This window comes from Odocoileus virginianus, chromosome 23 (assembly GCF_023699985.2).
Source record: "Odocoileus virginianus isolate 20LAN1187 ecotype Illinois chromosome 23, Ovbor_1.2, whole genome shotgun sequence".
NCBI classification, from domain to species: domain Eukaryota; kingdom Metazoa; phylum Chordata; class Mammalia; order Artiodactyla; family Cervidae; genus Odocoileus; species Odocoileus virginianus.
Window position 1 is genome coordinate 11,626,020 of NC_069696.1, and position 26,958 is coordinate 11,652,977.

A 26,958-nucleotide genomic window follows, 5' to 3' on the forward strand; every position below is an offset into this window, starting at 1 on the left:
TGCACCTGGAAGGACCAGGATCTGGGAAGGGTGGATGAATCTCCCCTCAGAACCACCTTGTTATCCTGGTTACTGCTGCCAGGATGTCCCCGGGAATGCCAGGACCCTGCCTTCACCTAAGAAAACGTCTGCTTCTCCATAGTAAGGGGCAGAGACACTGGGGCAGGCAGACCCTCGGAGGTGCCAGCATCTGAGCTGTTAAGGTACAGCAGTGAGCTGGTAAACATTTAATGACCAGTCCTGCAGGGGAAAAGAAGCCCTGGTTTGTAGCATTTACCGCCCATTTCTATGGTGTAAACATAAACACTGCCAACATGATGTTGCTGAGTGCGGAGCCCTGGAGGGGTGGGCGGTGGTCGCCATCCTGCTTGTTCCCACCACATAGATAAGCAGACCTCAAGAGCATAGGAAGGAGCAGATGCAGCAAAACAATCAGGAAGTGAAGAGTTCCAGTATCTATTACCTTTGCGTTTAATATGGAAGTTTCTATCGTTGAATTTTTACAGTGGCTGTGTTTAACAACAGGCTCCGGAAATGTCTCTAGATTTAACTGCCAGTTCTGTTAGATTCCCTTGTGGCTCAGCTGGTAAAGAACCCACCTGCAATGCGGGAGACCTGGGTTCTATCCCTGGGTTGGGAAGATCCCCTGGAGAAGGGAAAGGCTCCCCACTCCAGTATTCTGGCTTGGAGAATTCCATGGACCGTATATAGTCCATGGGGTCACAAAGAGTTGGACACGACTGAGCGCCTTTCACTTTCACTTTCTGTTGAGGTGGCCCCCCCCAACTCTTGGATGTGTTTTATGGGTTTGTTTTACATGCATCAGGAAAAATGTAACTTAAAAAAAAAACCTGAAGTATAGTTTTACTTACATAGTAAAGTATAGATTTACTGTTAGTTAAGTTGTGTTGGTTTTGGTGTACAGCAAAGTGTTTCAGTTATATGTATATAAACATATATAATGTTTTTCATATTCTTTTCCACTATGGCTTATTACAGGATATTGAATATAGCTCCCTGCGCTCTGCAGCAGGACCTTATTGCTTGTTTTATACATACTAGTGTGTATCTGCTAATCTCAGCTTCTAATTTACCCCACCCCACACCTTTTCCTTTTGGTGACTGTAAGTTTGTTTTCTGTGTCTGTGAGTCCGCTTCTGTTTTGTAAATAAGTTCATTGTATCACATTTTAGATTTCACATATAAGTGATGAAAGTGAAAGTCGCTCAGTCATGTCCGAATCTTCTTGACTCCATGGGCTATACGGTCCATGGAGTTCTCCAGGCCAGACTACTGAAGTGGGGAGACTTTCCCTTCTCCAGGGGATCTTCCCGATCCAGGGATCAAACCCAGGTCTCCTGCATTGCAGGCAGATTCTTTACCAGCTGAGCCACAAGGGAAGCCCAAGAATACTGGAGTGGGCAGCCTGTCCCTTCTCCAGGGGATCTTTCCGACCCAGGAATCAAACTGGGGTCTGCTGCATTGCAGGTGAATTCTTTATTAACTGAACTACCAGGGAAGGGATATCATGTGCCATTTGTCTTTGTCTGATACTTCACTTAGCATGATAAGACCCATCTCTCGGTCCATCCATGTTGCCACAAGTGGCACTATTTCATTCTTTTTTATGGCTAAGTAGCATTCTATCATATATATGTACCACATTTTCTTTATCCATTCATTTGTTGATAGACACAGGTTGTTTCCATGTCTTGACTACTATAAATAGTGCTGTTATGAACATTGGGGTGCATGTGTCTTTTTAAATTAGAGTTTTTAGTCTTTTCTGGATATATGCTCAGGAGCAGAATTGCTGGATCGTATGATAGTTCTAATTTTACGTTTTTAAGGAACCTCCGTACTGTACTCCAGAGTGGCTACACCAATTTACATTCCCTCCCATCACACAGGAGAGTGTCCTGGGGAAAAAAGTAGCCCTTAAACCAAAGATGTGAGTGCTTAGAGCAAGTCTGGGTTTTCTTTAAAAAAAAAAGGCTTGATTTAAGATCAATTAAAAATGTAGTGAGTAAATAGTACAAGGGAGAGACGTGCACAGGCAAGAGGAACACCCAGGAGCTGAACTTTAGGAAACAAATGTTGTTGATGGAAATGGCTTCAATTATTTCCTATTTGGGGGTCACAGTAAAATATGTGGGCACCCCACAGGAGAGGAGGCTTCCCAGGTGGCACTAGTGGTAAAGAATCCTCCACAATGCAGGAGACGTAAGAGACATGGGTTTGATGCCTCGGTTGGGAAGATCCCCTGGAGAAGGGCATGGCAACCCACTCCAGTATTCTTGCCTGGAGAATCCTATGGATAGCAGCGGCTGGCAGGCTACAGTCCACAGGGTCTCAAAGAGTCGGACATGACTGAAGTGACTTTGCACACACATACATCGCAGGAGACGAAACACAATTAATTAACAGATGAAAGGCAAGGTGTTCGGCCCCACTAATAAAATAATTTTTAAAAAGGCAAACCTCAGGCTGGAGTGGGGGCTGCATCCTCAGAAGCTGCGGGTGGGTGACAGTCTGTTTGGGAATGAGGCTGATACTAATACAAAGAGCCATAAACCTGTCACACCCCTAGACTCAATAATCCGCTGGCCTGGAATCTATGCAGAGGACATACTTCAAAAAAGGGAAAACCATAGACACATAAAAGAGTTTGCTGCCATTCCTAACTTGCCAGAGTATGCTCCTCCCCCTTGCAATGTTTTCGTCATAGTAAAAAAAAAAAAATTGTTAAGTTGTGTAAATGCCTTGCTGTGGGGAAATGGCTGATTTAACGCCAGCATATGGAATCTGAACTACTGGGGAGCTGCTACAATGATATTTAGAAAAGTTAAGTCAAACCCGCAGGGTAACAGCTAATTCAATGTTAGGTGAATAAAATTAGAATGCAGAACTGTGAGTACAGTCATCCCCCCATAACCATGGAGGGGGGTACATCCCAAGACCCCTGTGGGTACTTGAAACCACAGAGAGAACCAAACCGTATGTAGACCATGTTTTCTTGTATACATATGTGCCTATGATAAAGTTTAATTTACAAATTAGGCACAGTTTAAGGTTAACAATAACAACTAATATTAAAATAGAACAATTATGACAATACACTGTAATAAGTTATGTGAGTGTGGTCTCTCTCTCTAAGTATCTCATCGTACAAATTTAATGCCTTTTCCGTCCATAGTAAGCAGTTAGGAGGCCCTGTGGCTGTTACTTTTGCAGTTTGAGACATGACAGCAAAACTAGCAAAAATTTCTTTTTTCTTTTTCACAATTTCCCGGGTAGAAGATTCATTCTTATCATAGATCTTAGCAAGATCTTAGCTGTTTTTTCTTTCCTTATTGAGAACTTCTGTCCTTTCACTCAAAGGAACCACGTACGGCTTCCCTTTGGCACAGCCAACCCACCAGCATCACTGTTGTTGCTCCGAGAGCCCATTATTAAGTACGTGAGGGTCACTTGAACGCCAGCCCTGTGATAACCGAGAGGGCTAAGTGACGGATGGGCGGAGCACCCCGCACAAAGGGGTTTCACATCCAGGGCGGGGTGGCGTGAGATTTGATCACGCTACTCAGAATGGTGTGCAAATTAAAACTTATGAATTGTTCATTTCTGGAATTTTCCAGTTAATGTTTTTTAAACCAAGGTTAACCACAGGCAACTGAAACTGGGTAAAGTGAAACTTTGGGTAAGAGGGCCTACTGTACATCATTCTTGGAAGTATGTAAAAGCACGTGCATAAGAGAGCAGAAAATGCAAAACACCTGTGTGCATGTGTGTGTGAGGGGGTGGGATTCTGTGGCTTTCCTTCTCCACTTTCATCCTAGCACTAATAACACACAGTAATTACAGTGAGTGTTTATGGAGGCTCCCGTCACAGGCCAGGCCCTGTTCTAATCCTCACAGTCACCCAGCAGGGTCAGTCTACTGAGGCTCAGAGAAGTGAGATAATTTGCCTGAGTTCCCCCACTGGCAAGTGGAGGCATGGTCTGAACCCAGCTCTGACTCCAAGACCACGCAGCTGGGCCCTCTGCAGGGTTGCTGGCAGTGGCCGTGAGATTCTTGAGGCAACATTTTCTATAAACCAGCCTGCGCTGCTTTGCTGCTGTGTAGCCAGGGCCTCCTCGGATGGGGCAGGGTGCCTAGGGGAAGGAGGCAGGTGGTGAGCAGCCAGGTGGAGGCGTGGGGGCTCCTGGCTGCTTCAGCCCCTCTTTGGGTCTCCAGAAAGATTCTGGGGCTGAAAGAGACCCTCACAATGGTCCAAGGGCAAGCAGGAAGACCCCAAAACCAAACCAAGCCAAACCAACCATGCAACCCGACCATGTGCATGCGGCAGCCTTGACGGAGCTGGTGCAGAACCCATATGGTTTCCAGTCGATACTGTGTCCAGGCCAGAGAGGGCTTGGTGGGCTGGTGCCTGGAGCCCCTGACCTCATACCCTTTGAGGGACCCTCGAGGTCCTGCCCTAGGGGTGGGTAAGACCTGACTTGCACAGGGAACCCATCATCGGGTTCAGCACGGGGCTGGGCACTTCATGAGCACCATCTCAGGGTGCTGCTCCCACAGTGGGAGAGGTACCGGTGAGACCCCACTTCCCAGTCCAGGGAAGCCCACTGCTCATGCATGAGCAGGGGACTTTGGCGTCAGCTAGACCTGGGCGTGAATGCCGGCTCAGGCGCTGTGCAGCTCTGGGGAAACTGCTGACTCTCTCTGAGCTTCAGTTTCCTCCTCTGTGCATGGAGCCCAGGGTGGCCAGCTTCGCTCACCGGTTCCTCAATAGATGGGAGCTGCTGTGGTTAACAATAATGGCGCCATTCGCTCATCCCATTTACCAGGTGCCTGCTGTGTGTGCCCGGCTCCGGGCAGGCAAAGATGCAGTCACTCAACCCTTGGTTATTGAGCACCTACTTCCGGGTGCCTGGGGCATGGCCGGGCACAGGGCAGACCAACCCCATCTCCCTCAGGATTCCTGACAGCAAGGGAGACAGCAGACAAGAAATCAGCTCAACAGAGGTGGTGAGCTCCACGGAGAAACCAAAAGAGAACAGGGGGCAGGAGAAGGGAGTGGGGGTGCTGTTGCTATTTATAAACCTTGGCCAGGGAAGGCGTCTTGGAGCAGGTGACGTCCAAGCAGGTGTCTGGTGGAAGGAAGGGAGCGAGCCCCACAGGTGTCTGGGAGGAGAGCGCTTCAGGCAGAGGGAGCAGCAGGTGCAAAGGCCCTGGGGTGGGGGTGGGCTTGGCCAGCTCAGGAACCAGGGAGGCCAGTGTGGCTGGGGCAACTGGGAGAGGAGGGCAGAGGGACTGGGGAGAGGGGGTCTCAGGTCAAGCTGTGTGGCCAGTGGGAGGCTGCTGGATTCACACCCTAGTGAGAGAGGTGTCGGTGGGTGTTGAGTCATGTTTGAAAAGGATCTCTCTGCTGCTGCTGGGTGTTCAGGGCGGGTGGGAGGCAGAGGAGAGAAGCAGAGAGAATTAGGAGGTGAGAAGATGGACTGGAACGGCTGGTCTGGGGAGAAGGGCGTGGAGGGAGGGTTCTGGGCTCCAGCAGGTATACAGTTGACGACAGGACATGTGAAGTGGGACAGGAGGGCGCGCTCAGGCTGGCTCCGAGATTCTGTCCCAAGGAGACAGCAGGAGGGGGCAGGGGTCCCCGGGTGCGCTTGTCCACCGTGTCTACTGAACATCCGGGTGAGTCTGGAGTCAGGGGAGATGGGAGACAGGGATGGAGATGGAGTCAGGGGTCTGGTGCAGCTGGATAAGACCAGAAACATGGAGCCGGTGGATTTCCCGGGGTGGTGAAGGAGGGGAGAAGGGTGTTAAAGAAGACCCCTCTGGCGTCTAAGGTTGGGGAGACAAGGATGGAGCAGTGAAGTGGACTGAGGTGCGGCCAATGAGGGCCTGGGAGCCACGAGACGTGGTGCCCAGGACCTGGGGCTCCCTGGGGCTCCCATGGGCTCCCTGCTTTTCCTCAGCATTCTCCCTCCTCCGGTACACAGCCAAGCTGCTCTCTCTGCCCTTTCTCTACTTCCAGAAAACTACTCATTCACTGAAACGCTTTCCCGTGCTAATTGCTCTCTGGTACTCAGCCGAGAGGGCTGTGGACCCTCGGGACAGCTGACTGCTATCTTCAACATCCTAGAAAGCCTGCCACACCCCGATGAGATGCTGGGGAGAGCTGGAAAACATGTGCACAGCCATTTCTATATGTCAGGCTCTTCCCATGTCTTCTTTAGGCAGCCAGCACCCTAGCGAGGCTGATTTCAGCACCTGCTTTCCAGGTGAGGGCACTTTGGCTGAGTCACCTGCTGGAGGTCCTCCAGCCATCAAGAAATGGGGGAGCAAGATTTGAACCCAGGTCTGTTAAGCCTCCAGGTCTGCCCCTCACCACGCTGCTTCGGACCTATGAAGAACCAGCAGGCGGCTGGCTTTGGAGGGGTGAGCACTCCATCACCAGGGGACCCGTGTCTGGGCAGGGATGGGGAGGGGGTTCCAGAAACCCTCTCATCCTGGAGGCTGAGGGAGGCGGGGCATGAGCAGAGCAATGCTCTGAGAGGGGAAGAGAAGCATCGCCGGGCGGGAGGTCAGAAGCCCCCAGGTGGCCCAAGACACGGAAGCAGGTCAAGGAGCAATGGACCACCGCCTCTGGAGGCACGACAAACGCAGCCATTAACGTAGCACTTATGAAAACTTCTCAATAATGCAGGCAGCGCTCCGGGACATAAAGCTGAGCTAAAAACCCAAGACACACAGTCTTATGTGCGAAGGCAGCAACCATAAAAGTGAAACAAGGCACTGACGACCCGCGAGGGCCGGAGGGGAGAAGGGGCCGCCTTAGGTGGGGAGCCCACTGGCCTACTCCTCGCCTGCTCTCCATCGGGCACGGGCGACTTTATGATGGAAAATTTGGCATGAAAAGAAAGGAAACTGTCACGGTGACTCGGTGGAGGGCTGAGGCAGAGGAAACAGCTTACACAGGGAAGTGATAACCAAGACCAGAAAGAAGGGGCCTGCACTCTGGCTCCCCGCAGCCCTGCCTCCCCAGGCATCTCATCACCCTCCCGATGACCCTGAGCCTTGGGGCAGGGGCGGGGGCGGTGGCGGGGGTGGGCAGGGAGGGGGCCAGACATGGGGGAACCGCCCAGGTCACAGGATTCAAGAGGGCAGCCGTGGGATTCGAAATCTGGGTTGCCCGTGGCTTTCCCTCCAAACCACTTCATCCACCCGCTTCCCTTTTGCTCCAGTATCACAGTTTACTCGTTGGTTTGAGTGGGGAAAATCCCCCAGCCGAGCCCCAGGTCTCTTTGGACGCGGCCTGCTCCTTTCTTCTGGACCCCAGGGGCTCGGGTGTCTTGAGAACCCAGCTATTTCTTTCGAGGGTTGGGTTGGGGCTCTCTGCGCAGGGAAAGAGCAGAAGGAGAAGGCTGTGAACCCCAGAAGACTCTCTGGGGGGCATTTCTGGCCTCTTGTGGAATATTGTCAGTGAAGGGGGTTTCACCAGAAAAAGAATCTGCTTATCTGATTATTCTAACAGAGAAAACATCTCTGAGATACACTGTGTGCTGGGACAGCTGCTTCCGTTGCAAGCTCTGTGGGCATGACCCCTCACTGCAGCCTGTGCACATTCTGGCTTTCCTACTTGAATACCCTCCCTGCTGTATTTTTATTTTTGCCTAACTCCTACTCGTCTTTAAAGGCCATTTCGGCCATCACCTCCTCCAGGAAGCTCTCCCTGATGCCCAGGATGGGCAGATGTCTCCTCTGGGCTCCCTCCAATGAGATCTGATCGCTCATTGCCACTGTCTGCGTCTGAGTCAGTTTCACTGTGTGTCCAGGTGCCTGACCCAGGACAGGAGTGTGGGCGATCAGCTCCCATCCCTGCCCCTCTCTGGGCCAGAATTGGATGCCACACACTCCCTCTTCCTCCCTGTCCCTTCCCCTGCCCTCCGTCCTGCCCTGGCTGGACTCTGCCGCTAGGAGCCGGTTCCTGCCCAAGGCTCCAGGGGCATGCGGAGGCCCTCAGGCTCTGTCTCCTGACTCCAGGTTGCTCCTCCCATCCAGCTCCCTGGACAAAGGGACCAGGCTGGAGACCTGGCCCTGACAGCCTGGAGCAGATGGCCTGGGTTCAAACGCTGAGTCTGCGGGTGACCAGCTAGGTGACCTTGGACCAATTACCTAAACTCTCTGTGCCTTGGTTTTCTTGTCCTTAAGATGAGGATTCATCGAGTAAGTATTTGAGAGCTAGGAGTGAGGCACGGAATCAGGCTGACAAAACCCTCACTCACTCTTACGTTCTAGTGGGGTTGGGGCAGGAACACGGGGCGCCCGACATGAGTGCTGGAGCAGCGCCTTCCGCACCTGCGCTCCTTTTATTTTACATTCGTTCCCCAGCACCAGACCCAAGTGTTCCCTCTTAGCCCCCACCCCCACGCTGATTTTCTCCACGGAGAAGTCCGGTTCTCTGCCCTCCCCAGGGTAAGGAGGGACAGGCCACTGCTGAGGGGAGAGGGGATGCTCCTTAGGAATAGCATCTGTGCTCCCTGCAGTCCTACTGTGTGCTGAGCTCTGGGTTGGGCCCTTACGTGTGCCCGTCTTCAGCTCTCGTCATCACTGTTCAGAGCATGTACGGAGACTCAGAGAGGGCCAGCAACGCATCTGAGGACACAGCAAGTGAGGCCTCCGGGCTGGGCTTTCCGTCACCACCACCCAGCTCCTTCAGGTATCCCCCCTCCCAGTCGCCGAGCCATGCTGATGAACAGTCTCCTGGACTTTCACCAACAGCCATGCGAACAGATGAAAACCGGGAGAGCTGGCAGAGGGTGGTTTCCCGTGTCAACCAGGCTGGGTAGGGGGATGGCAGGGCCCAGCCAGGAAGGACGGGATCAGAGCGGACAGGGCCAGAGTGTCCTCACCCAGCTGGAAGCCCCGAGCACTGAAACTCCAGCCCGACTCTGAATCCACTGCCTTCTGAATCCCAGTCACGGAGGCCTCCTCGGTGTCTGATGTGACGCCAAGGAAAGAGGATATCTCGTCCTCTCCCTTTGTCTCCTAATTTTCTGGAATTTCTCGCTGTTGGCTGGTATCCCTGCAGAAACCACACAGCAGAGACTCTGGTCGCAGAGCCGGGAAGAAAGCGATGGCTGCACTCTTCCCAGGGTGGGGGGCGGCTCCGGAGTCGGGTGAACTCCAGGGACCCCACACGGGAGGCAAGGATGAGTTCTGCAATGGGCTGGATCAGTTCTAGGTGAGGGAGGGGGGAGGCAGAAGGAAGCTCTGAGATCGACAGGGGTTGCCGGTTGGCTCATGACTGGACTTTGTTCTGGGAGACTTTGGACTAAAGAGACCCTGGCTGAGGTCCGTGGACTTACTAGTGTGGCTGCGGGCACGTCGCTTAGCCTCTCTGGGCCTGTGTTTGCTCATCTGTAAAAGGGGGTGAAAAAGCTGCACAGCCCAGTTCTCAGGGCGGAAGTTATCAGGGAAATAATGATAGGGGTGGGTCTAAACAGCAGGTGTCACCAAGGTTTCCAGGGCTCGACTTGCTTCCCTGTGTCTTAGAGGGAAGAGGGCAGAGCCTGAGGCTTCAGAGAGAGTGAGGTAGGCTGGGGAGGGTCTTGGGGGCCAGAATAGGAGCTGAAGCCCCTTACCTGGGGGGTATGGGGAGGTGGGATGAACCAGAGGGAACCAGGCAGGGACCATGGGGTGGGGTGGGGATCCTGGAGGGCAGCCAGAACTTCATCAGGTCCCAAGACCTCACTGGGAGGTCAGGCTGCGATTGTCCCCATTTTACAGATGAGGAAAACGAGGCTCAGACAGGTCCAGAGGAGTCAAGCTGGGATTCAAAGCCAGGAGCGTCTGGCCGCGATCCCCAGTGACAAGGACTCACAGGAATATGGCGATACAGCAGCAGGAGGATAACACCGAAGAAAAACAGCGTGTCACGTGCACAAGGGAGAAACGTGAGTCCCCCGCTTGTGCCTGACTCTTTGCGACCCCGTGGACTGCAGCCCACCAGGCCCCTCTGTTCATGGGATTCTCCAGGCGAGGACACTGGAGTTCCTTCTCCAGGGGTACGTGATGAGCAAATATCGCGGGCACCGTGTCACCACTTTTCATAAGGAAATGAGCCAGGGGAGAGCCTGCAGGGGATCTCAGCAGGAGACGTTGCAGTCTGAGGTTGTTGTAAATGAAGGGAAAGCTGTCTTCTTTCTGAAATGAACCGAAGGCAGCTGCCCTTGATCCCCTCGGACTGTCCCCAATCCCGATCCAGGCCAAAAGCTCCACAACTCAGGGGCCATGGGGTCCCTGCCCTGGACAACGGTGATGAGAGGTGGCCTTGGTCGCCCCAAGGCCATCCTGAGAGGTGAAACAGGTGGTGAGGATACGGCATTTCCTGTGAAGGAGATGGAGGCAGCGTGTGTCCGCCGGGACCTCAGAGGCACGTGATGCTCTGAGATGTGCGGCCCCTGATGCTCGGCCTCTGAAACTGCTTTTTAAGGGGCGAACTGGGGCCACTTCAGCCCGTTCATGGCTGGAGGACTTTCTGATGAAGAGGCTCCTCCCCGCTCCCCCAGGAAGAGGCCACCCCTCTAGAGGCTCTGCGAGCCCCCAGCAGAGAGGCCACTGGCCCTGGGCTGGGGCCTGCTCAGTATCCCCTTTCCTGGCTGACCTGGGCAGGTCAACGAACTCCTTCTGGTCCCCCACCCCCCAGCTTCCGTATCTGAAAATGGGGCTCAACACCCCTACAAGACAAATGGCGTGTGGCTGGCCCATTTGGGGTGAAGAATGCTTCTGCCCTCCCTGTAAATCCTGGCAGGGCAGGACCCATACCGTGTTTATTTACCCAAATGTGAAATGACCTCGAGAATCACCAGCACTTGGGGATCAGGCACCAGGCTGAGTCCTGTACCAGGATCGGCCCGTTTACTTCTCAGGGTGATTACGACCCCTGCCTGGCATTTACGCGGGGACACCGAGGCACTGGCCAGTGGAGCGGCCTGCCTGAGGTCGCAGAGCCCACATGTGGCACAGGTGGGCCTTGAATCCGAGCCATCTGACTCCTGCCCCAAGAGATGAGCTGCTTCCAGCAACGCCAACAGAGATGATGACACTAAGATAATCCACTTAGGAAGGATGATGGCTTCATGACTGACAGGTGCCAGCCCTGCTGATGGGGCCGGTGACGGGTGTCTGGGACGCGGTCAGCACTCAGCCGTGGCTACATCCTTCTCTCTCCTGTCCCTGATCTGGTTCCCGTCTGTGTCTCCGTGTCCTGATCACCTGACACTGAGTTGATGCCTGCTAGCCGTCTGCAGGAGGGTGGGGGCAGTGCCCACGGCCTCCTCCGTGGGTTTCTGAGCATTCACTGAGCCCTGCCCCACACAGGACTCGGCTGGAGCACCGAGGAATCAACTCAGTCCACTGCTGGGTGTCCAGGCCCAGCCCTCCTCCCAGCCGCTGGACCGGGCATCGGCAGCCCCCTTGGGCCTCCCCTCTGGGGTGCCTATTATAAGCCTCCTGCCTCAGTCTCCCCTGGAGTTGTCCAGAGCTGGATCTTGACTCCAGAGTCCTCCATCCCCAAATAAGGGCCAGATCGGGCATGTGAGACCCCCAGAAGAGGGATGCACCTCATGATGGAGACTCCGGGAACCAAAGAAGACCCCCTTCCTCCCCGGCCCCTCTTGCAAGAGGAAAACCCCTGGTCCTGCTTCCCGTGTGGGGAGAAGCTGGGCTGTGGGCCAGGAATGGAGGTGCCTCCAGGAGCTGGAGAAGCTGGGATCATTCATGTAGTACAAGACTGGGAAGGGGGAAGGGAGAGAGAGAGAGGCCATGGAGAGTTCTGGAGGTGAACGTCGAAAGAGAGAGAACGAGACAGACTGAGGGAGCAGCTGATGGGCTCCGTGCTAGAGGAGACGCGTCTCCGCGATGCCCCGGGGAAGCACTCACAACGGCTGAAACGTGGGTGTTTGGAAGACGCAGGTGACAATTCGGAGTAAAGCGGCACAGACTCGAGCTCTCGTTCCGGGAGAAACACTGATGACAGCACCCTGCCCCACTCTCCAGCCACCCCCGACCCCCAGGTTGACAGAAGCCGTGAGCACACCACAGCCCTCCCCTGCCTGCCCCCCCCCCCCCCACCGCTGCCGACAAGGAGAGGCTCGTTGACCTCGGCTGTATCCTCCCTGCCGGGATGGCTGCTCTCAACTTCGCCTTTGTTTGCCCCACTTGCATCTGCGTCCCCAGCTCCCGCATGGAGTCAGGGAGGGAAGGGGCTGTTTGGGGAACTTTAGCCAAACCGAGACAGGTCCACACCGGGAGGGGGCAGGGATTCCTGGCGGCCCAGAGTGCGGGGAGCCGCCGGCCAGAGGCAGGAGGGCAGGGGCTGGAGCCAGACTGCTCACCTGCCTGCCGCCCCCATCACGCGTTCACCCTGCTGACTGGGGACCTTGGGACTGGTGCCCGTGTTGTGGGCACTTAGCCCACGAGATCCTGGTGAGATGGAAAGGAGGCGAACAGTGCTCAGAACACAGCAAGTCCTCAGTAGACGTTGCTGGAGCCAAGGGCGCCCACTCCTTGAACCAAGGAGGCCCAGCAACACGAAGGTCTGCTCCGCTCTCCAAGCCCATCCCTTCTCCCCTCGGCTGGCAAATCACCAGCCCAAGCAGGAAGCCCCGGTCCAAGGTCACGCAGAGCGTGGAGGGCAGAACGGGAGGCGGGCAGCACCCCGGGGACCCCCTATCCCCCATTATGCTTTGCAGGTTCCTGATGCTTGTTCTTGAAGGAAGGCTCACGTAGTGATGGAAACTCTGTTCTGAGTCTGCCTATGTGACCCAGGAGGGCACACAGAGGCTGTGAGCTGCAAAGCGGAACGTCTTCCCCTGCAGACAGCAGACCCTGTGGGCCGTGACCTCAGCCTCTCCTACAGTTGCCGTGAACTCAGACGTCACGGACCACCCCCCAAAGCTTGCACGCTTTTTCCCCTCCACGGCCGGTTGCTCCGAACCTTATCTGGATTGCACGGAACAGCGCCTGGCACACAGGAGGCATGTGATGTGTACCATCTTGGAAGGGGGAGACCTTGGAGACAGGCAAGGGTTAACAGCCAGGGAGAGACTGAGCACTGTTAGGACCAGATGCAGCAACTCAGAAATGGACCAACGCGGTCCCTTACAGTCCCTTATGCAGGGAAGCCATCCCGGGTTCTGCAGAGCGTGTGTGCGTGCTAAGTCACTTCAGTCGCGCCCGACCCTCTGCGACCCTGTGGACTGTAACCTGTCAGGGTCCTCTCTCTGTGGGACTCTCCAGGCAAGGATACTGGAGTGGGTTGCCTGCAGGCAGAATGGCCTCTCCCCAGAAGGACGGGCTCACATCGTGGTCTTGTCAAGTTCACAGGGAGGGATAGAGGGATGGGGCAGAAGTACCTTCGTCTACACAGTAGATTCTCAGCTCTCAGAACACTTGGCTCCTGGGAATGACATTTTCCAGTGGTTCTCAAACTGTCATGCCTACAGACATCACCTCCAGAGATTTCTGATCAGGAGGCTCTGGCTGAGACCCAGGCATTTATTTTGACAAACACCCCAGGTGGGTCTGCAGTGAGAGACCCACATTTCAGGAAACCCCACCTTTGGGGTTGAGCCAACAGCTGTTTCATGGTCTGTAGCTTTGGGTGGGCTTGTGCGTCCCCTCCCCGCTCCTCAAAGTGAAGAGCAGCCTCTTCTCCACCCATCACCTCCACATTACCATGAGCCTGGCTCGCGTACCCTGCCCAGAGGACCCACCCAGCCCACATTTGTCCAACTGAGCTGAGCAAGCCTGCATCTTTGTCTCCTGTGTGCCAGATGGGGCAATTACTCGATCAATAAGCACAAGCTGATTTAAGTGTATCTTATTAATTATTTAAGTCATCCATTATTGAAAAGGTCACAATCTGTTAGCTACTTAAACGATCATGAACTAACTGGGCTGCATCTCCGACAAAGAAGCGGCAACGGTTCACTGAGCACCTACTATGCGCCAAGCATTTTGTTTGATCCTCAGGACAACTCTGGGGTGGCGGGAGGTGGAGATGGGCAGTGTACGTCCTTACACTCTGCTCCTTCACAAGGATGGGCAGGTTAAGAGGGTGAAGGGGCTTGCCTAAAGTTACAGAGCTGGTAACTGGCAGATCTGGGGCTGGGTTGCCTGTCAAGCTCATGGACTTGGCAGGGATCACCGTGTTGTAGGTTTCTGCACCGGGATCTTCCAGGCTGACTCAGTCCTGTTATGTCCTGGGATGAGACATACCCCATGCCCTGTATGCCCATGGCTGCTGCTCTGCCCCTGCAGAGTACCCGAGCCCCACACCTGACCCTGAGCTTGAGCATCTCTGCTCAGCCTGGCTCCTCCAGGGGCTGGTGCCTGTCGTTGGTGCTGGCCAGCCGCACAGTGGGGTCCTGCTCCAAAACGCACACGTCCCCTCCCCTTTCCCTCCAGCCCTGCACTGCCCTGGGACCTCCAGGTTAGGTTATTCCCCATCCCCCACCAGACTGGAGACAAATAGACGTGAGAATTGCAGTGACTATGAACGCGCTCCTGGGGCAGGATAATGTGGGGTCTGCTGGGGTAGCCACCCTATAAGGCCAACCAAGATCCCACGTCCCTTGCCGACTTTCTTCCCTTCCCCTGAGCCATCACTGAGCAGCCTGATTGCATCACCCTCAGATGCCTTTCTGTGATTCAACATACATGCACGATGGAACACAGTAATATGCTTATTATCAAACTTGATGCTGGGAAAAAAATTTCTCCCTCAGCCCCTAGCAGATCAATTTGTGACCAGACTGTGAAAACTTGGAAAGCCATCCAATTTTCCCTTTTGCCTTGGCAGCCAGGAAACTCGCAACTCCATTTCACGCTCAGCGCCAATAGCTCTCACACCAGAATCTGAGTAAGCTCCATTTCAACCTTTCCATATAGGCACATGTTATTACCAGAAGCCACTTCAAACTTTTCTTGACGAATAAGCAAATAGTCCAGTAATCGACGAGCCAGACCCAGCAGCAATACGATTTGGCATTTTCCAAGCTCGTCAAAGACAAGTGATGGTGGCCACTCACCAGGCGGACGAGCTCTGGAAGGTCATCAGCGGCGGGCTGTGGCTGTCTCTCTGCAGCGTGTGTACGGCCTGGGGGGCTTGCGGCAGGGAGCCCGGGGGAGGCTGGGGCTGCAGGGCCGGCTGCCCTGGCCGGGGGGCCCGGGCAGGGTTCCCCCACCGCCGGGGGTCCTGTTTCATCCACCGTCCATGGATGCCCCACCGCGCCAGGTAAACCTTGCAGATGTCGTAGTTCATCGCCGAGTAATACAAAAGATCCAGGACCAGCAGCATCAACACGAAGAAGCCGTAGATCCACACTCCCAGCAAGGCGGTGTAGTTGCTGTGGACAAACAGAGAGGCTGAGAGACGCCGGGACCTCCGCCCCCGGGGGGCTGCAGTTACGCCGCGGAGTCCATTAGAAGACGTGGTACGGAGGCTGCTTCGGGGGTCTCAGAGAGGGTGGTGGGCCCCTCTGGGGGGACAAGGAATCTTGGCTCCCTCTTCTCATGCCCACCCCCACCACTGCCTCTCCTCCACCTGCCCTGCTGGCTGCCTCCCAGATCCCACTGCCCTGGGCCCTGTCCCACCCAAGCACCCCCTCCAAGACTGCACGTGCTTGGGTAGAAACCCCGGTGGGGGAGCCCCACACTGTTAGACCCTCTGGAAGGAATTCTCAGCTGGACATCTGGGGCTGTCATAGTGTGGGAGCCCCTACTTTCACCCTCCTTCTCTTACCCAATTTGGGTGCTATGCCCAGACTGGCCAGCTGTCTCCTGCAGGTGGCCCCCGCTTGCCCACCCTCCTAGCCCTTGCTGAAGCTGTTCCCACCACCTAGGAGGCTCTCAGCAGCCCCTCTCTCACCACCCCCTCCCTCTCCCTCCAGCCCTTCCCATCTTTCCGAGCCCAGGGCAAATGCAGGAAGTCCACTGTCTTAGGATGCAGCGACCCAAGCTCCTGCCTCGAAGCATCTGCCTGGGGCCACCGAGCACCCTGTTCGCAGAAGTTCGTGGAATCCAGCCAGGCATCCCCACCCCGGGGCCAACTCCACCCCAGCCTGCTCCATTGCACCCCGCAACCCCCTCTCTCAGAAGCCCAGGAATCAGGGCGTGGGCTCAGCTGCCCTCCCCCCACCCCATGCAGCAGACACCGGCCCATCTGCCCCACCAGCCATGTGCCTTTCCAGCCCACCCTGCGGCCGCTCCCCAACTCAGTGCCCCCCATCAGGCACTCCAGACTGCACAGCCAGGAGTCTCAGGCCCCTGATATCAGTTCTCTTATTCTTCACCAGGCACTTCCGCGCTGAGGTCTAGTCTGTCCTCCAGGAGCAGAGATGCCGTAGATGCCCCTCCGTGAAGGGGCGCTGGCTCCCTGCCACGGTGTCTCTACCCTCGAGGAGCCTGGGGACACTGGGCCCTCACAGGGGCTGTACCTTCTGCCCAGCCAACCCTCTCAATGCCCCCAGCCCCTTCCTCCCTGCTTGACTCCAACCATGGCCTCTTGGAGACTGCCTCCCCCAGGAAGCCTCCCGGATACACTACTCCTTCTACCCAGCTGGGTCAGGCCTTCCCTCTGACCTGAGTGCCCTTCAGATGCTCGCCCACCACCCGGGGCCATGCTGGCCAGGTCCACGTGTTTCCTCCCACCCAGGCTGGGGTCTGAGTCTCCCCTGGGTGCTCAGGTGGTGGGGAGGCTGCTTCCTGGCCTCACCATGGCAGCTGGGGTAGCTGAGCTCCAAACACTGCCCGCCCGGGACTGCGGCTGTTTAAAGGGACCAACTTATTAATCACTCAAATGCCTCCTCCATCTGCTGCCTGCTGCGGGCATCTGTGCAGGTGGGCGTGCGCAGGCGGGTGGCGGAGAGGAGGCACTCCCAGGAGGCAGAGCCGGCGTCCAGCCCCGCTGCCCCACATTCCATGGGGAGAGACCCGCCCCGGCTCCCAGCAGACAGGCTCCCTGGGTGTCCTGAGTCCCCCACAGCAGGGCTCCCTAGATGCTGTCTGAAGCCGGGGAGCACGCTCCTGGAGCCCAGAGGCCCGGTTCTGGCCTCTTCTTGGCCTGGCTTTGCTGTGCGGCCTGGGAGGACACGGGTGTGTCTCTGGTTCTGGAGGAGGCGGAGTGGAGCTCCTCCCAGCCTCGGCTTCCAGATTCTGGATCTTTCCCTCTTGGTTCACCCGTGCTCAGCCTCGGCCTCTGCAGTGAGACGGGGGCTGCTCCCCTCCGAGTCCTTCAGCCCCTCCCCGAGCTGGGCCCCGCTGCTGACTTTCACTCACACACACATACACACGCATGTGCGCCCTCGGCCTGGAACGCCTTCCCTCCCCACACGTGGGCCGGGGGGCTCCTCAAGGGGAAGCGCTGCGTGTCCTGAGCACCGCGCGGGCAGCAGGCACGGGTAGGTGCCTGGGGCTTCCGGGCTGCTTGAGGAATGAGTAACCCCAGAACTCTGCCTCAGAGCACCTTGCATCCCTCCCATGGCCCCACCTCCAGCCACCACCTCCCTGAGGCCTGCAGCTGTCCCAGGGGCTTGTTCTTGCTAAGGTGTGAATGGCTGAGTGGCAGTCTTCCCCACCACACCCCCAGCTGCCTGATTTCAAGGGGAAGCCAGCTCCGCCTGGAGACATGTGGATGTGAATTGCTGCCAGGAAGCAGGGGCTGGCAGTGTGGTCCGGCAAGCTGAGACAGGAGTCTGCGTGGACGTGGGGAGGAACTGGCTCCAGCCCCCGGCACCCACGCTTTCCCCAGCACCCCTCTGCACCGTCCCCTGGAGCCCCCACAGGGTTGCTCCAAGTGCCAGGCTCTTCCTGGGTGGTTCCCATGGCAGCAGCCGCGGGGGCTGGGGGAGGGGGGTGGGGAGGGACAGGTAGGGCCAGCTGTGGGCAGATGCTGCCCCACAGAGAGGGAGTCCATGATGCCCGCGGGGGCTGGAAGCAGGACCACAGCTAGGCCTAAACCACCGGGGCTAGGAAACAACAACAGCAATTAAAGCAGCAGCTGGTGGGCATCGCTCTAAACACGTTACACATCCTAGCCCGTCTGACCCTCACGGCGTACAAGGGAGGAACCCTTGCTGCCGTCATCCTCAGCCCAGAGATGCAAATGGAGGCTCAGAGGAATTAAAAGAGTGTCTGACAAGTGCTCGGGCCTGGTGCACTGGGAAGACCCAGAGGGATCGGGTGGAGAGGGAGGTGGGAGGGGGGACCGGGATGGGGAACACATGTAAATCCATGGCTAATTCATTTCAGTGTATGACAAAAACTACTGTAATGATGTAAAGTAATTAGCCTCCAACTAATAAAAAAAATAAAAAATAAAATAAAATAACCAAGGCAAAAAAAAAAAAAATAAAAGAGTGTCTGAGATCTCACAGCCATGAAGCGGCAGAGCCAGGTTTTAAGCCCAGCCGTCCTGCTCCAGAGCACACATCCCTAACCACTGTACCACACTGCCTAAGTCAGGCAGGTGGCACCCCCGTTCTCTGGGCAGACAAGCTCCCCTCAGGCTTCTTTCCATGCTGCTTCTCTGCCTGGAACTTGCCCCCCACCTCCCTGTCTTCTTCCTGCAGCTATCACCTCCTCAGGAAGTCTTCCTTGATGCCCTGTGTTAAGTCCAATCCCTCTCCTTGGGCCCCCCCAGACCACTGGGTTTCCCAGAACACACTCTGCTGTCTTTGCCATCTTGTAGGACCATTTGCATCTCGAGATCAGATCTCCTTGAGGCTAAGGCCAGGGTCTAACTTATCTCTGTGTGCCCAGCGCTCAGGCTGGGGCTGCTTCAGACATTCCTTACGCTAACACGTATTGAGTCCTCATAGCAAGCTGTGACAATGGCAGCCTTGATACTCATGAACCTCTTCACTAGATTTCACCTTCTCTATACATACTCTCTAGTGCGTGAATGCGTGCTAAGTTGCTTCACGCCTGTCGGTCTCTGAGACTCTACGGACTGTAGCCTGCCAGGCTCCCCTCTCCCTGGTATTCTCCAGGTTGCCACGCTCTCCTCCAGGGGATCTTCCCAATCCAGGGCTCGAACCCTTGTCTCCAGCATCTCCTGCACTGGCTAAGGCAGGTTCTTTGCTACTAGCACCACCTGGGAAGCCCATATTCTCTAGTAGTTAATAGTAATACTAGCAATCACCACGCCCTGTGTTTCTGAATCTTTGCAACAATACTGTGAGTTAGGAGTCAGTCTCCCCATTTTACAGATGAGGAAATGAGGCCCAGAGAGGCAAAGTCATCGCCAAAGCCTGCACAGCTGGGGAGGGGCTGTGCTGGGATTTAGACACAGGGCCATGTGACCTCAGAGTGTGTGGAATTGGGGGGAAATCCCAAGACCGAGTCTAAGACAGATGTCCAGGCAGGAATTCCCCACATCCGCTTGGCCCACGCGTCCTGGCTCATCCTCTACTGGGAACTGAGGACAGGGTCCAACCTCCCCCGCAAGAGCAGCCTGCATCTCAGCATGTCATCGCCATGGCAGCGCAGGCGCTGCTGGGCTATGGGTCTCCGCAGCCAGCTCAGTCTAACTGGCCTGGGGCATTGGGGTGACAGCGTGGTTTCACGGCCCCCCTCCAGTTCAGAGAAAGGAGAGGGGCACGGGAAGGGGGTGCCACCTGTGCTGACTCCCTCTTACCTGCAAGGGAGGCCACCCTAGAGGTGGCAGCCAGCAGAGAAACCTGGGTCACGGACGCTGTCCCCAGGCAGCTCCCTGGCCTCTCCATGGTTGGCTGGCTGTGAGCATTCTGTTTTTTTAAAATTTAATTTAAAATGCGATCTGGAAATTAATTTCATCCAGATGCAGGGGCCTTTGTTGAGCATGTGTGTGTGTGTGTGTGTGTGTGTTATAAAGGTCAGAAGATAAAACAGAGGCTGTTTTATGAAGCAAGATAAGAAGGCAGCCAAAACCATAGATACCAATTTTTCAGTATCTTTCAGGATGTTTACTGACTCAAATTCTTTTGGTGCTTTTCAAGCAATAAACCAAGCCTTCTCTGATGGAGAAATCTCGCTGAATACCTTCCCGGACAGGAGCAGGTATGTCAGCCAGCTGAGGCCAGGTGGTGGTCCCACCACCACCCATGGGCAGTCCCGGGTGAGGATGGGGGAGGTATGTGCCTGAGGGCATCGTGTCTGCATGGCTGGAGCACCTCTGGGTTTGGGGAAAGGAAAGCTTTTGGAGGAAAGAGGTTTCACTGCAGCCAAGGGAAAACTGACAACCCGTCACTTCCCATGGTGAGGCCTTGAGGACTCTGCTGTCTTCTGAGAATCCCCGTCCCAGGCTCCCTCCTCCAGCAGCCCATCTGCCTCGTGAAGGAATACCCATGTGCTGCACAAGGGCTCCAGTCCATGACCGGCTGCCAGAGGGGCGACCTCTGCCCTCAGAGAGCACTGATCACTGACCGCACATGCCCCGTCCCACCCCACGCCCTGAACAGATGCTGCTGTTGCTCGTTCAGGGCCCTGGGTGATCACTGCTGCTAGCGCCCTGCCCAGAACCTGGCATGGGAGGGTGTGCACACACTCCTGAACACCAGGCCCGCCGCCCGAGTGGCTAGAAGTGGCATCTCCCTGAGGTGGTGGGCTTGGCGAGGCTGCTTCCCTCGCTCTGCCTGCTTTTCTGCCAGGCAGCCAGAACCAAAACAGACCATTCTGTTCCTCCAAAAAAACACAAGTAAATAAGTCATCAGAAGCACTCTCCTTTTGCCTGCCACCAGCCCCACCTCCTGGCTGATTCACTGGGTGGGGCAGGTGAGTGTCAGGTGGCCCTTGCATCTTCATAAAGCCCTAACGGGGGTCACAGCTGCACTGGTCCATCTAGATGGGTATTAACCTTCATCTGGCCTCTGGGCTGATGTCTGGCACACTCCCCAGCATCAGACAAGCCCTGGTTTTCTAGAAGCACCCAGGGGTGGCAGAGCCCACTGGTGGAACAAGGGCCCTGGCATCTCTTGGCCTCAACTGTGGCTGCAACAGGTGACTTGACCAGCCTGGGCCCAGCCCCTTTTTCCTTCCTCTCAAAGTAGCTGTGAGGACTAACGAGACAATACAGGTGTCCTGCCCAGAGGGATCAGAGCCCCAAAGGGCAGGATGGTCCTAAAGGTGGACTTTACCTGGCTCCCCTCACATACCTGGAGCACTCAGGACCTCTCAGCCAGGCAGGCCTGTCCCACCCCGTTCACCACTGACCTATCCTCCCACTCCCACTGGCCCATCTTCCAGTTGTCCCCTCTCTGACACAAGCTCTGGCTGGACACAAGGCCCTGGTCCAGCTCCCTGGGCTCAGACCTTCTCCCCAAGGTCCCTCAGCTCAGACGGCTAAGCAGGAGTCCCGCCAAGGCCTCTTATCTGAGCTCTGATCGGCTGTCTACTGGGTGACTCCAGCCCCTTCCCTCTGTGGGGCCCCTTCCCTCTGTGGGGCCCCCGTCTTGTTCAGGTCACCATCATGGCTTCTGCAATGTCCTAGGTCCTTGTCCCTGCACCATCCATGAGTACAAACCCAACTTGAAGCCCTCAGGGCCCCGTGCTTCCCTCAAGAGGAAGCCCAAACACCAGCCCCTCTGCCCCAGCCCAGGGCCCCCCCGCCCACCATGCCAGCCCCTGCTGCTTCTCCGCACTCTTGGCCTGGCATTTCATACTCAGGCTGCAGGGAGCTCTGCCCAGAAATGCTCCTTCCTCTGGACTGTGTGACTCCCACCTCCTCCTACACTTTTGGTTGCGGGAGACCAAGCACCACGCCTCCCTCGTGAGGCCCAGGAGAGCTGAACACCCTGGCTGAGGAGTGCAGCCCAGCGCTTCTGGGCTTCTCTCCACATCTGTGGGAAGGGAGGTGACAGGAAGCTCGGTGGAGTGACGAGGAGGCATTCCTCCAGAGCGGTGCTCTCACCCAGGAGAGTCCCGCCTCCTGTGCTCCGCATTATCAGGAGACGCGGTTGGGGATCACAGCCCATTAGTGGGGAGGGGGTGCTCCCCGCCTCAGTGAGTGGTGGCCAGTGTCTCACAATGCGCAGAGCGACCCCCAAAAGGAGGATGAGGCCCACGTGTCCACAGGGTCGTGGTGGGGGTCCCTGCTCTGGGGCTCGCCATCCACGGAAGTCTCGGATTTACTAAAGCAACTCTAGATCCAGGTCGGCTCTAGGCTCCACCCCCACTGGCTGCCTCAGTCAGGCAAGTTATCCAGCCTCTCCACGCCTCACCTTTCTGCACGTCAAGGGGAATAAGGGTGGACTTCCAGGTGACTTCAAAAGGTTGACAAAGAGCCGGCCCCATGCTGCCTGCTCCAAAAATGCTTGCTGAGGTTCCAGAATAAAAACCAAGCTAAACGTCCTCAATGTGGCCATGCTTCCCCAGGGAAGGGCTTCGTTTTGTGGTTCGACACTTTATTATCCGGAGCCGGGACCCACCATGCTGAGACGGTGGAGAATTCCGCGTGCATCCTGTGTGAACATGCAGACCACAGAAACCTGTGGGTTCAAAACGAGGATCCCAGACGCCAGTCGCCAGGGCCCTGGAGAAGTCTGGCCACCCTGCCAAGCCTCTGTCTTCTGTCTGGCTTTCAGCCGGCAACTACAACACACTTTGGGGTCCTAACCTCAGCCTGGCACCGCCCTCCTGGCTTAGGAAATTAGTCTTTGGTCTTATAAAAAGGCTTGGGTCAAGTTCCAGGCTTGATTCCAGCCCTCGTGACAGAAGAGGCTTGCTGAACTACTTCACACAGAATTATTCTAAGGTCTGAGCAGATGGCAAGATATTCAAGGGAAGCACCCATGCATCTGAGGAAGGCAGGCTGGGGAGCTGGCCTTGGTGGGAGGAGGAGAGATTTAGATGATAGTCAAGGAATTTGCATCTCCTGCCTGATCAGAGGGAAGAGGCAGCTTTCCCCAAGCGAGCATGGCGTGGTAGCAAAACATCCAAGCCCCAACATCAAAGACTGAGGCTCAGAACTTCCCCACCACCACCCCTCCCAGGGGTGATACTGATCCCCCAGTAGTCACTCAACAAACCCACTCTTTCCAAGTAGATTTTTTTTCTTACCATGAAAAAAATGTATCTACCCCAGGAGTCATTCTCAGCCTTACTGGGAAAATATCTGAAACATCCCCATTCAAGTCAGGAGGGAGATCAGACTGCCTGACAATGCTAAAGATGGTTTTAGAGGTACTAGCCAACATGATTGGACAAGAAAAAGGAGTGAGACACAAAAATTGGAAAGAAGGAGATGAAATCATTATTATTTGCAAACAGCATAATTGGACATGTAAGAGTCAACTGAAAAAGTATTACAAATAAAAGGAATTTCAGTAAGGAGGCTGAGTAAAAAAATTTATATTTAGAAATCATTAGGTTTTAGCATTTAAACAACAGTTGGTCAGAAGATTTAGTAGAAGAAAGTGAAAGTGACTCAGTTGTGTCCCACTCTTTGTGGCCCCATGGACTATGCAGTCCATAGAATTCTCCCAGCCAGAATGCTGGAGTGGGTAGCTGTTCCCTTCTCCAGAGGGATTGAACTCAGTTCTCCTGCATTGCAGGTGGATTCTTTACCAGCTGAGCTACCAGTAGAAAAAAAGACCTCGTTATAAAATAGCAGCATGAAAAGAAATAAATACAAATAAATGAAAAGATATGTACAATATCTATATGAAGAAAACTCTAAAACACTATGAAAGAAAAACTGAACAAAGGGAAAGGCACCCTGTATTCTTGGAAAGGGATATTCAACATCACGAAAAGTCCATTCTCCTTGAATTAATCTATAAATCCAACACAATCTCCATAAAAAAATACTAGCTAGATTTTTTTTTGGCAGAGAGACTAGAAAAGCTAATTATAAAGTTTATATGACAAAAAATCTGGGGGAATAGACTAAGAAGACATTAAAACATATCACAAGCAACAGTAGTTAACACAGTGAGGTACTAGCAAACATAAACAGACCAATGAAAGCCGCCCTAATCTACCCACTCACATTTAGTATATTATAGCATACAATAAGTTGGCATTTCACATCAGCGAGGAAAAGACGGACAATTCAGTAATTCCTGTTGGGATAACTGTCTACCCATTTAGGAAAAAAGTAAAGCGAGATTCCTAATAAACATCCACATGAACTACTTGCATGCACATTAAAAAAAAGAAATATTACATCCAAATAAATTCCTGACAGATCAAAGATCTGAAGGCAAGAAAATAAACATACAAGAAGTAAAAGAACACATGGGGGGATTTTTTTTTATGATCTCAGAGTAGGAAAAGCCTGTCTCAGTATGATATAAACCCCACCAGACATAAAAGACAAAAATATGGGTACAATTTGACTGTATAATAATTAAAAACTAAGCATGAAGAAAAAAGCAGCACAAACTCAAAGACACACTGAGGAAATATTTGAAATGCATCCCATTTCCTTCATATGTAAAGAGTTCCTATGATTAAACAGGAAAAAGGCCGAAAATTAAATAGGTAAAGGCAGAGGACATAAACAGCTAGTCACAATGGCTCTTTAAAATGTGAAATATGCTCATTCATAATAAGATAAATAAGTAGGTACTGTTTGGATACCACGTGCCTTTACTTAGCATATTCTCACTGCTTTTCTACCAGCAAACTCCTCCTCTCTCTCTACATTCAGATCCCGTCCATCAGGGCCCTGGTCTCACGTGGTCTAATCACCTTAGGTAAAGGGGCTGCATGGGAATAATTTCTGAGTCAAGAACGTCAACCAATATTTGTTGAACGACTAATGAGTGAAAAACGAACTTGGGTCTCATGGGTTCCAGCTCCAAGCACCGAAAGTCTTCCACGTTCCTGACCTCATTTCACTTTCCCATCAGCCCTGAATGGTAGGTATCGTGTCGTGTGCCCATTTCTCAGATGAGAAGGCTAAAGTCCAGAGGACAGAACAGCCCAAAAAATCTGTCACCTGAAGACTTGCATAAACTCCTTCCAGCCCACCCATCCTCACACTGATTGCTTGACAGCTGGCTGGGAGGCTGGGTGTTCTGGCAGCACCCTGGCCTGACTGGGGCCCCGCGTGGTACTTACTTGTGCATGTAGCCCTCGGAGCCGGCCGTGAGGTTCGCCTGCATCACCGCCTGGAACTCTGTCTCGTTGCAGCAGTATTTGAAAACCGTGTTGTTGTGGTGACAGCAAAGGATGAACGTTTTGTTGTCCGAGAGCCGGGGGCAGTGGAAGCCGAAGTGGTAGCGGCCTTTGTGGTCTGTGTACGGCTCACAGACCCGGAAATGCGCGGGCAAGGCTGGAAAACAGAGTCACCGGGCTTGGTGGGGGTCCCTCAGAGGCCCAGCTGGCCCAAGACACCAGTCAGTCCGTGAGGATCGTGGGCAGAGCCTGGTTGGCCTATTTTAGGGTCTTGCTGCCTCTTCCCTTGCCAGGAGGCCTCTGTGGCCCAGTGTGAGCCTTGCCTCTTCCAGGAAGCCTGCTCCTGTCATCCCCTGGGCTACCATCCTGCTTATAATGTGTCAGTCAACCAGGAGCTCCCTGCAGGCAGGGCTGATCTTAGCCTCAAGGGGATCCTCTCCAAGCCTTTTGCATACAGCAGGAACCCAGTTAAGAAACAACACGAACTGAGCACCTACTATGTGCTTCACCGGTTCTATCGGATTTAATCCACTTGGCCATCTTAAGAGGCAGGTCTGGGATCCCACTTTACAGAGGTAGAAACCGAGGCTCAGAGGCCGACAGTGACCTGTCTGAGCCGGCGAGAGGTGGTAGAGGGGGAATCCAATCCAGGCCTGCCTGGATCCAAGGTCCAGGACCCTCTCCACTCCTCCGTCACTGGGCGGACTTGGTGATGGGCTCGCCACCAAGTCCAGGCTGGCCTGGGTGGTGAGTTGACAGTGTGCAAGGACCAGGTCCTGCTTGTGGAGAAAACAGCATCCCCTTGTGTCTCAGTCTCCACTGAACTGACGCCCTAGAACCAGAAGCCCCCAGGGGGCTGCCTCAGGGGCCCCAGCTCTTATAATAAGTAATTCAGCCCCCAGACCATTGAATTTAAACACAATTTCTACCTCTTCATCTTTCAACACATAAAAGACCATCAAAGACCCCATCAACAATCGGTGACAAAGCTTGCCTGGCCTCGGACCCTCATTCCCCTGACTCAAGGCCAGAGATGGGTGTTCAGCCACTGGTGACGCCGTCTAAGCCCAGGACACTATTTACTAGTCGTGCCGATGGTGATAAACAGGAGTGAAAGCCTGAACAAACATAACAGTGGAAAAAAACCTGGAGCCCGCTGTCTCCAGCTTAATTAGTATCTTCATAAAAGGGACTGCTGTATCTAATTTGTATCGCTCAAAAGGGGCTTCGTAGGCTGAATACATTTCTCTAGCCACAAAGGCTCCGGTTCTGCAGAAGCGCCTCAGTTGTTGAAAGCTCTGTCTCTGCTGAGAGGTTATTAGACTCCAGCCCACACAGCTCCTAGTGCCCGGGGCTGGCATGGGGATCCCGGCGGGGCGGTGCTGGCCGGTGGGTGGGCGGGTCTCATGTACTGGAGCGCCAAGGCTGGCTTGGGGGGCTTAGTGAAATCCCGGGCCCCTTCCTCAAAGTACAGCACCCTCCTCTGTGGGGATGGGCAGGGACACTGCAAGAGAAGTGTCCCAGCCTTTCAGGAGTCAGGGGAGCTCTCCAGAACCCCTTCTGAGCCTTAGAAAAAAAGAAGACCGTCTTAAGGACACAGAGGTCAGTAAGGAAGCCTTTGGTGAATTCATCATCTCACTTGATCTCGTGCATTCCCGGGTACAGAGGAGAAAACTGAGGCTGAGCGCATCGCTCTCGAGGTGTGGTCCCTGACCTGCCACGTCCTCGTCCCCCAGGGACTTGTTACAGATGCAGCGCCTCGAGGCCTGCATTCTGAGACGGGGTCGG

General features: G+C 54.6%; 1 protein-coding gene across 3 annotated transcripts in view; it reads right to left on the bottom strand.

The window, feature by feature from the left end:
• SHISAL1 (shisa like 1) overlaps positions 1-26,958 on the bottom strand; it is a 78,537-nt gene that overhangs the window by 20,878 nt on the left and 30,701 nt on the right. For all 3 annotated transcript variants that reach the window (XM_070453485.1, XM_070453486.1, XM_070453483.1), the window contains exons 3-4: positions 25,114-25,327; positions 15,102-15,419 (exon numbers count right to left, since the gene is read on the bottom strand). In XM_070453485.1, the coding sequence (XP_070309586.1) occupies positions 15,102-15,419; positions 25,114-25,327 (532 nt within the window). The remainder of the gene's footprint in view (positions 1-15,101; positions 15,420-25,113; positions 25,328-26,958) is intronic.